We start from the raw sequence: 15,611 nt of genomic DNA on the forward strand, positions 1-15,611 counted from the left end.
AGTCTAGTGGCAACATAACAAGGCTAAGTGGGACAGTGATGGATCTTATGTCTACTGAATGGAAAAGTGCCATCAGAGCTGGAGGATGGAAGAGAGGGTGTCAAGACAGGGTGTTGAACAAATTCATTTCACTCCATATCTGTTCGTACACTGGTATCTTCTCTGTGCCTGTGCATGCATACGTCTGACTGCTGTCTGTCAAATACAGTATATGTATAAACATAATTCTGAACATCAGGGAAAGGTAGAACAGTCCTGCACATCATGTGCCTGTGAGCGTGACTGCTGAGGCTGCCATAGACAGGCAGCCAAGCAGGCAAGGGCCGTGAGTGCTGTGGCCAGGAGAGGCTGCTGCCAGCCCATGGGTCTGCTGTTGTATGCCAGTAACACTGAGCACAAACTTCCCTTTGAGTGTGCTGTGATCTGCAGTGGAATAAATTAATCCTTCAGTAGAAATATTTTCTGCAAGGATGAGGAGAACCTAAACCCTTTCTCCACAGGTGAGGCAGAGCCCTCAAACAATTCACAGGGAACAAACTGTACTTGATAGCTCTCCACTTCCCTTTTCCTGGGCCAGGGAAAGCAAAAAGATTCAGAGCACCATTAAAATTGGAATTTATTGTATGGAGCAAACTTTTAGCATAGGAAATGGGAGGTTTTAATGGAGATAAAACCTTTTATGTTTTGGTTTCCTGCCACTCTTCAGTGCACAAAGCAAGCCTGCTACCTCCCATCAGTTTCCTGGGGCTCTGCAGGGCCCATAGTGACTCAGAGCAGAGGCTGCAGATCTTCCTTCCATCAGTCACCCACAGCCAACTGCTTCTTTTGGTGGCTCTGTCCCCAGCCAGCCTGGAAGTCTGACCCTCTCACCTTAATGCTTTGGTTATCTTTGTGAAATTCGGGAGAAATCCAGTGTTTTAGTAGAGGTAATATATTACACTCAACAGCTGTTGTCAGTGCCAGTTTATTAGCAGGTAATAAAACTTTTATGGAAATGCTTTACAGTGCACTGCCCTAAACCAAAATCATGTTTAAGGGTGGCTCTTTGAACTCTGGGGTGGAACCAGCAAACTGATACTACACCACTGCTGAATCTGGACCCTCCACTATTCACCTTGACTGGCACCAACTCCTGCTTTCCTTTCTCTGTTAAACCTTAAAGATAAATTTTAACAGCAATGACAGTTTTGCTAGAGGGAAAACTTTCAAGAAAGTGTCTTTTTGTGTTGCTCATCTTAATAGTCACCAAATAAAAAAACCAACTTTGTATATTTTTTTCCATTCCCAAGTGACAAATCCTTAAAAGTCAATGGACAGAAGTCCACCGGGTACAGTTTTAAATGCATCAGTCAACAGGAATTTTGTTGTTGACTTTGATGAAATAAGGATCTGAGACAGACATCTTCAGGGTGGGCTCCTCAAGTTTAAACAATAAGTTGTTTTAAAAAAGAAAGTACAATTCCTGGGCTGGTTTTCTGTGTCCTCAGCTTGTATTGAAATCACAGAAGCTAACCAGCAAGTTCCAGTTCCTTCCTTTAGGCAACATCTTTTCTACAAGCTAGGGTTCAAAATAAGGTGCAAGTTAAATAACCAGTGCCAGTTCAACTGACAATTGATAGCAAAGCCAGGAGATGGCCAGAGAGAGAAGCGTTAGTAGAAATAATTGCATTTGACTTAATTTCAGCTGCTTTAGAGATGAGATAAAAATAAGCCTGCACAAATCTGCTCTCCAAGGTAACAATTATCTCTGTTGTTTACAAACACAGAGATACCAACACAGTACCTGCACAAATCTGTTTTGGACACCATGATCATTTCCTCTTCCTCTGAGTGCAAAGGAAAAGACATGACTGTGAGAAGGGATGGGTATATATAGGCCACAGAACCCCTGAAATTCTTTTATGAAGCCACCAGCCTGCTGTCATGCTGAAGGATATCTTTTAGTACAACATTCAGACTTGAAAGACGTACAACGCTGCTGAAGGCACCATGTCTGTGGATAAATTGTATCATTAACTGATAATGTTCCTGTGTTTAAGAAAAAAGAAAAAAAAAGGATGACATTTCATCATTGGAAAGAGTGTTAAATACCTTTGGTCTTGCTAAGCCTTCTCTATGGGGTGGAGACCTACCTATTAGCAGTTTTGTTCCTGAGTAGACCAGCTCTGAAAATTTGGAAGGGAAGCCTAGGAGTTGTTGGTATAGAAAGAACTTCAGGAAATGCAGATAGTGTGTTTCCTTCAGTGTATTCTGGCTTGATTTCTTTGAGTGTCTATTTGGTTGCACACCTCTGGAGCTCCTCCTCTTGTGTTATCATGGTGCTGTCACCTCCTTGGACTTGACTGTCCTCTTGGTGTCCATAGGACTCACAAAGAAACCTTTCTTACATGTTCACTTTTTTCTCAACCAATGTCATACATGATGGCTTAGGCTAGGGTCTGTGTTACAATACTGGTCCACTAAAATCAGGCTCAACCTGCAAATGTAAAAGTGATTTCTGCAGCCCTTACAGAAGCCAGATCCCTGTTAGCACAGTACCATAATACAGCCCATGTTCTTCCAGACTGGGTCTGCCAGTTTGTGCCATAACAGCACCTTCCCCAGCCACAGGTCTCACTGATGTTACTGGAACAACAGGAGAAACCCGGCCCAGCTGACATGTATGCTATGTGTATGTAATCAGGCTGCACAACTTTGTATCTTGTGAGCCTCTTCTGGGCCCATTTTTCTAGTGTTAGGACATTTCCTTCAGACGCAGTACACATACTGCTGTTGGGAATGGTAAGTGGGCAACAGTGTTAGGAGGCCTTGGCTGAAGTGATAGCCTTCTCTTCACTATTTCTGTATGTGGGGTGACAACTTAGGTTGTTTTGACTCATTTTCAAGTGTTCTCCATGTCTATTGCATACAGAGCTTGAGTAGTTCTTTCAGAAGTGGCAGCCCATCGGGCAGTAGATTCAAAATAACACCAGGTCAGAAACTTCATTAATATACTCTAGAAATGTCAGACAGTATCATGGCTTTACTTCTATCTTCCACCTCTTCTCCAAATTGGTTTCTTTCCGATAGCTTTCCTTCTCAAGCCTGATACTCTGGAAAAGGGAAGGGGGTTTCTGAATAGGTGAGTGAATAATAACTGTCACTCAGGTTTTCCTGCTGAATATCATTCTACTCAACTGGACTGAACATGCATCAGGGGGATAAAATTGTATGATTTTCAGATTAAAATGATGGTTGATAGTACAGGAAAGGAGAAACTGGAAGATTTGGGGAGATTAAAAGAAGAGGTATTCATTCAAACAACAGATATAGACTGCTTATGTGTGAAGACCATGTCATTTACAGAAAGCATGGTGAAGACATGGGGTTTAGTCTGCAGCAGAGAAAAAGAAAGGGGTTGAAGCCTGTTCCTGTGTGTTGAAAGAGGTGGTCTGAGAGAGGTGGACAGTCCCTACCCAGGGATGCTGATGTGTATTTTATTCAGCAGCTGTTTAAAACCAAAACAGAAAAGTTTCTCAGATCCTGGATGAGACCCAGGCATGCCTAACCCCTCAAGTCAACCAGCTCTCCCATACGTTCTTCTGCCCCTGCCCTGGGTACCCAGCTGTGCAATTTCACAGAGACTGGGAAAGTCCCTTGTTCATCACATGCCTCACAGATGGCTCTTGGGGGCCATTCTCTGCTCAGCAAGATTTGAGTGTGGAATATTTTAAGGGATAAGAGGAAATTCAGTCTCACTTTCCAGCCTCTGGGGTTCATGCTGAAAGTGCAAGACTGAGCAATACAGGTGAGGCAGAGAGAAAGAAATGCTGCAGCCTTCTGTCTTTGGGAGAGGACTCTTACTCTGCACCCCAGAAAAAGCTCCTGAACCCCTACAATTTCAGACATATCTGCTGGGTTAGCTCAAGGCACCACTTACCCTGTGACCACTGAGATTATTTCAGCAGCAATCCTGCAGCACTCAATGGGTATCTGGTGGCCTTGGACAGGATGCCGCAGCAGGCTTCTGTGCGTGAGCCAAGTAGCTTCAGTCAAAAGACCATTTGAGTCAATAGCAAGAGCCAATTACTAGAATTCAGTGGACTAGCTGTACATCTGAGCTATTCCCTTCATAGTCAGTAACAAGAATAGGTACTGTTCAGCTATGATTCATTTCCATCTTAAAGAAGACATCTAAAATGTCAGATAGATTGAGTTCTAAAAGTACCATTTCCACTGTCTGTACAGAGAGAACAGAATGAACCACTCAGATACACACGTCCACCTGGCTGACCTCTGAAATTAGGTGAGATGAATCCCATTCCTAGAGACCTGCCAGACAGCAAAGCACCCTCAAGTTTTAGTACCATGGGAGCCTTAGGACCTAAATTAAGGCACTGTAAAACAGTATAAGGAGCTAGGGGAGGTGGAAGTAAAGTTAATGCTGTAATACACAAACATGCATAACCCCAGATTAGGCATTCATGCAACCTATGCAAACTGTGCAGCAAGGAATAGAGCACAGTACCAGGACAGGAGAACCTAACTTCTAACGGGGATCAACAACTGCAAAATTTGTCCAGTGTCATTACAAGCAAAAGATGGGACAGTCACTTCTCATAGGAACACCCATCAGGGAGAGATAACGTGCCCTTTTCTATGTAGGTACCAATGGATAGTCTATTTACTTGCCCTGGGGAGTCCCAGTCTGCCACGGGAGTGGAGCACTTGGCAGAGAGGACTTTTCAAAGACTGCACTGAAAGGGATTGCTGGGTATAACCTAATTCAGTGCTGACTGGAGCAATAATTAGAGGGCAGGTCTTGTCCCACAGTTCATGGTGCCTCCATATCACTTGAGAACCTAGGATGCCTTCCAGCTTCTCCTCACCACCATTTCACTAGTCATAACTGGTACCTGCATTTTCATTTTTAGTGAGACATTTAAGCACTTCTAAAAACGCAGTCCTGGCCACATGCTGATCATCATCTAACCCAGCTGTACCCATCATCACTGAAGATCTCCAGGGGTCTGTGTGGTCTCACATTCCCAGTAAGCGGTTCCTCTAGGCTGACTTCAGCTTCTCTCCCAACAAAAGAAAGTTCCAGTGTAGGCTCAGTGGGAGATGACTGCATTGCAGCTTCTTCCAGCTTCTTCTGCCCCTGTGGAGTTTTGGGTAATAGTTCTTAAAACAAATTCATTTTTGTTCACTTCCAGGGGAGATGATGTATGGGATTTGGTGTCATTTGACAATGGCCCATTGTGGAGCCTTGCAAGGCAGGCACTTATTCCTTAACTTTCCTTTTCTGCATGAATTGTGAGCTGTTTCCTTCCAATTTGCCATTTTCTTCTTGGCCTCTACCCAAGAAAACACATTCTTTTTTTTTCTCAGAGAAGAATTTGTCTTGAAAAACTCCAGCTGTATTAGCACTTATGAACTGGATATACATGCTCAGTAAATAATAAGATAGAATCATAGAATCATAGAATAGTTAGGGTTGGAAAGGACCTTAAGATCATCTAGTTCCAACCCCCCTGCCATGGGCAGGGACACATCACGCTAAACCATGCCACCCCAGGTTCTGCTCAACCTTGAACACCGCCGGGGATGGAGCATTCACAGCTTCCCTGGGCAACTGATTCCAGTGCCTCACCACCCTTACTGTAAAGAACTTCCTCCTTATATCCAATCTAAACTTCCCCTGTTTAAGTTTTAACCCATTACCCCTTGTCCTTTCACTACAGTCTCTAATGAAGAGTCCCTCTCCAGCATCCCTATAGCCCCCCTTCAGATACTGGAAGGCTGCTAGGAGGTCTCCACACAGCCTTCTCTTCTCCAGGCTGAACAGCCCCAACTTCCTCAGCCTGTCTTCATACAGGAGGTGCTCTAGTCCCCTGATCATCCTCGTGGCCCTCCTCTGGACTTGTTCCAACAGTTCCATGTCCTTTTTATGTTGAGGACACCAGAACTGCACACAATACTCCAAGTGAGATCTCACGAGAGCAGAGTAGAGGGGCAGGATCACCTCCTTCGACCTGCTGGTCACGCTCCTTTTGATGCAGCCCAGGATACGGTTGGCTTTCTGGGCTGCGAGCGCACACTGCAGCCGGCTCATGTTCATTTTCTCATCAGCCAACACCCCCAAGTCCTTCCCTGCAGGGCTGCTCTGAATCTCTTCTCTGCCCAGCCTGTAGCTGTGCCTGGGATTGTAAAATGAAAGCCAAAACCACATTTGGGTGTCAGGGAACTTGAAAAAGAAAGAGGATATCATCTGGAGACTCATAAGCATGATCTTTATGCCATCTCATTTCACTGTTATTTGGCACCCTTAAAGACTGCACATCAACAGCTAGAGCTAGCCTTGAAGACCATGGCAGTTGCCATCCTGGATCCCAGCCTCTCATTTCACCTTGGTTTATGAAGTACCCCTGTTAAATGCTTCAAATTCCTTGGTAGATAGGAGTAGGGTAACCTGTCCCACCAAGAGAGCTTATAATTGCCTCTGGTTCTTGGAGATCAGCTTCAGTCTTGAAACCCCACTAACTGCATCCCTTCCAAAAAGCAGTTAGGAGCAGCTGGAATATTGAGGTCAATGATGGTTCTTTAATAGAAAAAAAAACAGCTATATGCATATTTGTCTTTTGCCTGTTGAAATCGCTATGGAACAATATCACAGGTACTGAACTTGACAAGACAACAGCCTGGTTGCAGCTAGAGGGATGGAAAGGAATTAATTCAATTGTTTAGTAGGTTTGTGGGGTTTTTTTCTTCCCCCTCTCCTCAGATTTTAATTACTTTCTTTGGTTCATTCATATTATCTTCATTAATTGTGATTAATTGGCTATGAGACAGTTCTCTTTTTGCATACTTGTACAAGTAGGACCAACTTGAGCAAAGCAAATAATGTTCCAGGACAGCAAACCCCTGGGAAAGTGGAAGATGAAGACTGCTGCTTATTTTTCCTGAAGGAGCTCCTCGACAAGCTGGCTGGCTCTTATCTTTCCCGCTGAAGGAGGGCAGGGTATGTGCTGTGGCCCTTCCTAGTACCTCCTTGCAGCTCCCACCCCTCCCATCTCTCCTGTGGTAGCAGCAGCCCATTGTGTCTCTTCAATATCACCCAGATGTTTCTTTAAACTCCATGTAGCCTGGCCTTCCTGGGGCAGAGGAGAATTGGTCCTTGAATGGTTGGGGCAAAAAATTCCAGTTTTACTCACAGTGCCTAGGAGCCTGGCTGTCTTACAATAGCTTGTCATTCCCAGAATTTTTGTTTGACTTCAGTATTTCTCCCTTAACAGATCTGCATTTATTTAAGCATTTATTGAAGACCACATGGAGTAAAGGAACGGGCTTCAAATCTGGCAAGAAAGATGCTGTGTTGCCAGTTTGGAAAGGACAGATCTAGCCTTTGCTCATCCACTTGAGTTCCCATCTGGCTCTGCATCCTTGCATGCAAAGGTGGTCAGGCTGCATTTGTAAGCAAGAACAGGCGATACCCTGAAGCCCTGGCTTGTACGAAGCATACTGTGCTATTACTGTCCTGGTTTCAGCTGGGATAGAGTTAATTTTCTTTCTGGTGCAGTGCTGTGTTTTGTCTTTAGTCTGAGAGTAATGCTGGTAAGACAGCATAACATAATAACAATGTTTTAGTTGTTGCTAAGTAATGCTTACCCTGATCAAGGACTTTTCAGTCCCTAATGCCCTGCCAGTGAGGAGGGAGAAAAGAAGCCAGGAGGAAGCAGAGACAGGACACCTCAACCAAAATAGCCACAGGGGCATTCCATACAACAGAACATCATGTTTAGTATATAACTTGGGGGGAGTTACACAGAAGGGACTGATCGCTGCTTGGGGGTGGTATAGGCATCAGTTGGCATGTGGTGAGCAATTGTGTTTTGCATCACTTGTGTTTACTGTGGGGGTTTCGGTTCCCTATCCCCTTTTAGTTTTTCTCTCTCCTTGTTATTTCCCTTCTTCTAATTGTCATTGTTGATGCTGTTCTTCTCTTCCTTCTTCTTCTTCTTTTCTTCTTCTTCTTCCTTCTTCTTCTTTCTTCGCCTTCTTCCTTCTTCTTCCTCTTCTTCTTCTTCTTTTCTTCTTCTTTTCTCCTTCTTCTTCTTCAGAAGTGGCACTGTTGTTTTGGGAGCTATTTGCATGGGCTGCCTTGGAAGCTGTAACTGCCTTATGCCTCCTATGCAGCTGATAGTGAAAGGTGCTCAGAACAGCTTACCGGAGGATCCTAAATTAGTATTACTCTGGAGGACCTGCTGTCTCTTTCCACTGAGTGCAATTAAATAGGCTCTTAATTTTGGCCCTTTGAGTTTCACCTAAATTAGATGTCTAAATACAGCCTGAGTATCCATCTCTGGCTGTAAGTGTGGCTTGCTGAACTGCATTGACACCCAGCTGTCACAATGGAGTTTGTTAATCAACACCGGTTAAGAAAGCAAAGCTGCTGAGTGAGAGACAGAGAAAACTATATGCCATTATTCTGAATCTGTTGCTTAAGGCATCTGCTCACATTTTAAGTATAAACCAGACACATATTAGATGCGGAAAGGTCATAGGGAATCAGCTTGGTCCTGCTCTCAGTTTACAGATCATTCTGAAAGAAAACAAGGAATTAAAAACTATGCCTAATCAGGTAATGAAAACAGTTACCATATAAAAATATGTTCTTAGTTACCTAAACTTTAGTGCAACTAAAGAAAACTAGCCCTACAGCTATACAGACACTGTGATCTTTACTGATACTTCACTATGCTAACTAAACCCAAGAAATCTTGGATTAGGATGGAATGTTGTTAATGGGGATTCTAATGTTTATCTTTCTATCTTTTTCATCTTACTGAAACTTTCAGAGTTGAGAGCTTTGCCAACAGGGGTTTGCTTTGTTATCTTTTTTTGGTTTAAGGTTCTTTCAGGTGCTATCAGGAGCACAACACCTCTGTATCTACACGCAACATTTCCTTGTCTAGCACCTGGCTTGTGTTTACAAGACAGATTAAAGATGCAGCTGCTTTTTAGCTGATTTGGTATTCTGGTTCCTTTCATATGACCCAAACACTTCTTGGCTCACCCTGAGATGTACATTTCTTAACTCTCACTTTTTTTTCCAATGGCCAAAGTGCATCAGGACATCTAAAAAATGTCTTTTCTCCAACACTTGTATGTTTGCTAGTGAAGAATAAAGTTACCTATTGACAAAGTGCCATATTAAGCAGGGCTGTTCCTAGGCAACCAGAGCTGCTGACATCCAGCTAGTTGGGCTCATTTATTCATGCATGTGGCTGTCAAAATATGTGTACTGATGCCTCAGGCATGTGGCAGATGGTAGCTAAGGCTTCTGAAAGTCTAAGTTAGCAGATCTGAGAATAAGCAGGTCTTGAGTTCAGATTATGAAATGGAAAATCACAGCTTGGAAGTTGGTATGGAATCAGAATATGGACTGAGAAACTGCTGCATAAGGAAAATTTTTGTGTCATTTCCAGTGTCTAGTAGACTGCAAGAAGGTACTTGAAATGTCCCCAAGTATCTTAACTGAGTTGCTTCCCATGCAGGAGCATTCTCAGTGTAAGTGACTCTTCCCCATCTTCAGGGAGCTGTCTGCCAGAATGCTGCAGCTAAAGTGCTAATTAACCAAAACAAAACAAGGGATCAATAAAATATCTGCCCATTGTTACTTTAATAATTTCACATGCCTGCTTCATCCCTCAGTCTTCTCTAAATCCGCTTTTTATTCTCATCAAGGGGATAATAATTTTGGCCCCTACTAGCATTCAAACTATGTTGACACGCACAGGCAAGTGTAGTACTGGTCTTTTCTTCATGCATCAGATGCACTATTTGCATAGCAGGACCTACCGCTTGAGTTTTGGCCTAGTAAGTGTTGGCATTTTATTTTGTTTTCATTTCAGTGAGTGGTGTTACCTTAGTACCAGTATCAACTTTAAACCATTGATCTCTACCTTACCAAAACTGCATCCAGACAGAAAGACTTTGGCTAACAACTCTTACACTAGACCTGCTAACAGCTTTCCAGAGAAATCTTAGAATAATAGAGTATCTTGACTTGGAAGGGACCCATATGAAGCATCAACTTCAGTTCCCTACCTAAAACTAAACCATAAGACTAAGAGCATTGTCCAGATGCTCCTTGGACCCTGACTTGGTGCCATAACCACTTACCTGGGGAGCTTATTATAGTGACCGACCACCCTCTCAGCAAAGAACCTTTTCCTAATGCTTAATTTGAACTTCCCTCAATGCAGCTTCATTTCCTCATGTCCTATCAATGGTCACCCAGAGATCAGCAACTACCCCCCTGTGGCCTCCCTTAAGGAAGTTGTAGACTACAAAGCCTTCTTTTCTCCAATCTGAACAAGCCAAGCAAACTCAGCTACTGCTCTTGTGTTTTATCCTCAAAATAGTCTAGCAGTGCAAACTTGCTCCCACCTCACTGAGGTATCCTAAACGTCAATGCCCATAAAGCTAATGTCATCCAGGTCCAGTGTCAATCACCCATTCTGTCTTCATGCCAACACTAGTTTAGCAATACCTACATTTTGGATGGCACTTAATAAACTTTTCTTAATTGCAGGAACAGTCACATAGGACAGGCTTTTATGACAAACTTTTTCTTAGTCCTATGTCATGCTCTTTCTGCGCATCTAGGATGCTTTTTCTTTCTGTGTGACCTCATGTCAAATATATTTTGGGGCATTAATGCCCTATGGTTTAATTAGTATGGCTGCTACTCTTTCTCCCCAGGGCTAGGCTGAGGAATGAACTGACATGGCAGTGTCAGATTTGGGAAATTAATTCCCAGCCATTTCCTCCTTCATCAGTCATCAGCTAAGTGCTGCCCTCAGACCTGATAATTATACAAGTACATCAGATAGGACTTGCTAATGAAGGACCATGGAGTTTCTGTTCTTATTCTCCTGTCAAGAATGGGTCTGCTTCTCCTAAGCTTAGCTGCTGTGAAGTTAGACATTCAGCCCAAGGCAGTCATCACTTTCTGCCTCTATGGTCAGCCGGGAGAGAGAATCTGATCCTCCCACAGTCATTCATCTCATCCAAAAAAAGATAGCTAAAATAGGCAGCTATGAAGACAATAATTCCTGAAATTAGTTTATCTTTGGTATTAGTAGCCTAGAGCTTCATTTGTGCCAGCTAAAGCTAGCTTTCATTAATCTGTCCTAAATGTGGGCTGTTCTTGCCAGGAAAAATGTGCATCTTCTTTCTTGCATAGCTGTTAAAAGCTCACTGTAAATATTTACCCAGAAAGAGACAGAAAGGGTGGTCACAGTTGGAAGATTATGAGACCTACAGCTTTGGTGTCTGCTCTTTGCTGCTTGGGTGACAGGGAGGTGAGAATTGCACAGACATATGAGCTAAAGAAACAAATATAAATCGCTCTAGACTCCCCCACAGCATTACCTAACTTTGTTATGAAGCTGTGAAATCTAATGCTTTGTTAACTTTTATGTCATATGAAAGCATTGGTATTTAGCTTTCTATATAAAAAAACATTTTAATTAGTTACACAGTTGTGAACAACTATCTGACAGTAGCGGCAGGCTGCAAGAATGCAGTGGTGTGCTGGTTAGCATGTGCTGGCCCCGCACACTCACCCTCATCATGGCAAGAGCATCTCATTAGTTAAGCCTCGATGCCTTGCAGAAGAGGCATGAAGAAAAGCCCCACAATTAGAGTGACACCGCATTTTACCACAGACCATTGCCCACTCTCTGCTGCATAGCATGCATGAGCCCCAGCAGCCACCAATTCCAGCTGGGTACTCTGTCCTCATTTGTGCCTCGCTCATTAAAAACCAGGCTGCTTATACTAGGTGGTATCCATGGGATGGGGTGGAAGCTTACAAATTTATGTTCTGGACATCTAACTGGATGGCAGAGCTGGTGGTAGCACTTCACAGTTGCAGCACATTTAGTGTGCTGGTTATATCAGAGTTTGAGCATGTCCTTAGAGCCAGCTTCAGCCCTGAGGCTGTGTGCCTGTTTCAGCACGGCCAGAGTGCAGAGCCTGATGCCTGGCTGGGGGACAGGCAGACCCAGCCTCCCATTGCTCCCCAGCCTCTGCAGACACATGGTCTGAAAACCTCTGCCAGTGAACATATTGCCTTAAAAATGGCATTTCACTTGCAGCACTGTTACGCGAAGAGCTTGCTTATGTGCTGTCTGCCATGAACTCCACCGAAGGATGATGCTGACCATCTGAGAGAGAAGCAACAAAGCACTGCACACAAGTCTGTAAAGAAAATGTTTTATTTAAAGTGTTAAATACCATCACCAGAATGAGTTCGATTTACATTAGTTGGTGTTTATTACAGGCCTAATCTGCCCTTTTTTTTTGTCCCCCCAACTGTAATTCCTTTTGACTTTTTAAAACGTACTATGTACAAGACAGCAGTGATCACTGGAATAGTGCTATTTACATGACTAAATCATAAGTTGCAGACATGTGAAAATTAAAAAAAAAATACATTTTTTTTTTAAATAAATACTGCATAATGACAAGTATGTACAAACCTTTCATGCGTCATGTCCTTGATTTTAAAATTTGAAATAATTTATATAGGACTATGCATACAAGAATGCATGAGCACATCTCACAGTATGTAATTTTTGTTTAATATCCTAGGGGATACTGTAGACTGCATGTTAGCAGTATTTATTTGCTGATGGTAGACAGGTGTCTAAATTATTTCAATAAATATAATTTTACCAGTCTGTCCATTAACTTAACAATAATCCATTATATAAACTCTGAAGACAAGACACAATCTTGATTTATATGATATTGCACAAAGTAAAAGGCATTTTAAGTGATACTGTTATTACTTTTGCCCTTGTATGAGGCATGCACAATTTCTTAATGGGAAAGTTCAATAGATTTTCAAATAAAATCAGAATAATTCTGTGTGGCCTTACAGGTAAATGTAATGTATATTTCAAAAAAATTATTGCAAGGTTTCAACATTTAACCTTAAATAGTATTAAAGGCATACAAAGACCCAGAAAAAAGAAGGATATTTTGTTATTAAATGTTAGCCAGTTACATTCTCTTTAAATAATGTAATTTAATGAGAAGCTTGAACTTGCAGCACCACCCAACAGTAGTTACCGCCTGCTACAAACACCAGGTTTTTGAAGATCCATTGACTGCAGTGAGGGTTCTGGTAAAAATGTCAAACATCTGTCAGAGTAGTACTGATAAACTTTCTTTAAGGCTATTTTATGAACCAAAGACTGATATTTTCCAGATTGATATTCCCTAATTATGTAATTTGCAACACAAATGTAGTTTGTGAAAATTGAACTTTACAGCAGAACTGCACAAATCAGCAACCTTTGTTGCTTTTGCAATTGCAAAAATGTAGCTATCAATTTGGTTTAGTGCAAATAAAAGTGCTTAAATTTGTTTCCTAAAGATCAACCAGGTACTTCATTTTTCATCTTTTCAAAAACCTTCAAGAAATGATAGTTCAACCTTTGAATGAAAGATGCTGGTGCTGAAAACAAATTTATTGAAGACATCTTACAATGGCCACATGATTCCAGTATTTTCCTGCAGAATTCAATTTGAAGGTGAGAAAAAATGAAAATAAATTACCATGCACTGTACAATAAATTGCAAAAAGTTCAAATATCTTCTTTATCAAATACATGCTGAATTACATTAATGTACTCCCAAGCCATGTTGCAAATCCTTTTCAACATGCTTGAAAAAAAAAAACATTCTTAGACAATATTTTTCTCAAATAATTCAGAAATGCAGAGCAATCTGCAACCCTGAACCAAATGGGGCATAAGAGACTAACAATAAGTCAAAAGGTAGGCATTTTAGAATATGATGATCATCCTGGGAGGTAGAGGGGAAAAAGAGCCAAAGGAAGAAGGGAGACTGGGAGGAGAGATAAGAGAAAGGAGGAGGAAAAAGAAGTATACAATTTGCACATTATGTTGAACTTTACAAGGCTTGTACCTTTTACATTTAAATAAATTTAATATATTACACTTATTTCTTGTCACATAAACAGAATTTTAAATATTTGCTAGAAATTATTTTTTTCTTTTTAATATACGTCTGCAAAAATACAGACCATGACTGGTTTAAAGAATGATAAACGTGGTGTGTCTTTGCATCATCCTGTTGCATTCTCTTCCCTTTAAAACCATGCACTAGTGAAATTTATTTTTAAAAATAATATAAATTGTTGAAAATGGCTGATTTTTTCTTTTTTTTTTTTTGCAAGTTGCAGCCCCAAGAAAATAATTTAAGTGTTCAGCTAAATCTGTGTCCATGCAAAAAGTTTCTTTAATTTCATACAGTGCAGTATATCCACAGAACTTTATTTTTTAGAGTCCATCATATCTGGGGTTTCACTGTATCTATAGCTGGAGGTATGAAGCCCACCACTTTAAGTGTTGAACCTTTTCAGTACGAACAGTTTTCAGATCTCAAGCAACTGTTTCAAACAACAGTCAACTTCTCCAGCATCCTTACATTCTTCTTTTCTTCCAACGTCTGCTAATCCACTCACTTGTAACATGGCTTCACGGGAGAGTAACTCCATTTCTGTGGCATAACCAAGCCTTAGGAGGGGAGGGCGGATAAATAAAGAAATGGGAGCAACAAAACAGATATGCCATTGAAAGGACTTTTGTTGCATGAAACAGATTGATTCTTTTAGTTTAGTCCATGGCTTCAGATTGGACCAAAACTGAGTGTCCCTGAACTCCAAACCTATCAGTTCCTTATGACTTCAGTCTTTCACCTGAGGGCCTTCCATAGGGCACAATGTGTGCAACTTCCTTGAGAACACAGGATCGCTTTGCAGCCCTAGAAACAGGCTCAGAAGACACAACATTAAGCATGCAGTGTTACCAGGGTTTGCGACCTGTAATTTTATTTTTTTGTAACGCTGGTTGCTATGACAACAGTTTCACAGCTGCTATGAGCGAGCATACGAAGGTCCTGTTGAACTTTCAAGAGATGATTGGGAAGCTCTTCTAGTGAGAGGAGCTAAAGTTGGGTCTACTAGGGAAGAAGGAGGGAAGAGTTTGAACCACCCAATCACCATGTTGGACAGGTCCAGTTCATCTAAAAGTATCTGTGCCACTCCCATAAAGGATTTGTGGTCCATACGTCCATAGTCTCCCCAAACAATTATCTGTTAGCAAAGGAACACAAGAAAATAGAAAAAAAATCAGCAAAAATTATGAGAACTTCAGTCTGATTCATTAAATGTCTCTGCTTATTTAATTATAGTAAGGAATGACATATCTGACTTCTGACATAGTTTAGTTCTGTGTACATTAATCATGATGCAGTCGCAGAGATGACCTGGCAGTAACAGAGCAGTTACCCATGACACTAAAGAAAGTCCAGTGAGAGATGGAGCCCATATGTATAGTAGAATCATAATAATCTGCTTTTGCTCAGTACTTTCTACTCACATCAGCAGTTATTCCTGTAGGATTTATCTGCTCAACAAGTATTTGAAATAGCAGAACTTGCCAAATGAATAATGAAAAGAAGTTCGAAATTCATTCAGTGAAAACTGTGCAGGTAATGTTTTCAGATTCAGAAGAATATTGATGTAAATT

General features: G+C 41.6%; 1 protein-coding gene across 50 annotated transcripts in view; it reads right to left on the reverse strand.

The window, feature by feature from the left end:
* Positions 1–12,250: 12,250 nt before the first annotated feature.
* The window catches only part of RIMS2 (regulating synaptic membrane exocytosis 2), a 455,492-nt gene continuing 452,131 nt past the window's right edge, over positions 12,251–15,611 (reverse strand). For all 50 annotated transcript variants that reach the window (XM_057408236.1, XM_057408231.1, XM_057408232.1 and 47 more), the window contains one exon: positions 12,251–15,175. In XM_057408236.1, coding sequence (XP_057264219.1) covers positions 14,957–15,175 — 219 coding nt within the window. In that variant the 3' untranslated portion in view covers positions 12,251–14,956. The remainder of the gene's footprint in view (positions 15,176–15,611) is intronic.

Source organism: Pezoporus wallicus, unplaced genomic scaffold, assembly GCF_028554395.1.
Source record: "Pezoporus wallicus isolate ANWC-B61680 ecotype Strahan unplaced genomic scaffold, APGP_CSIRO_Pwel_v1 contig_3815, whole genome shotgun sequence".
Taxonomy (NCBI): Eukaryota; Metazoa; Chordata; class Aves; order Psittaciformes; family Psittacidae; genus Pezoporus; species Pezoporus wallicus.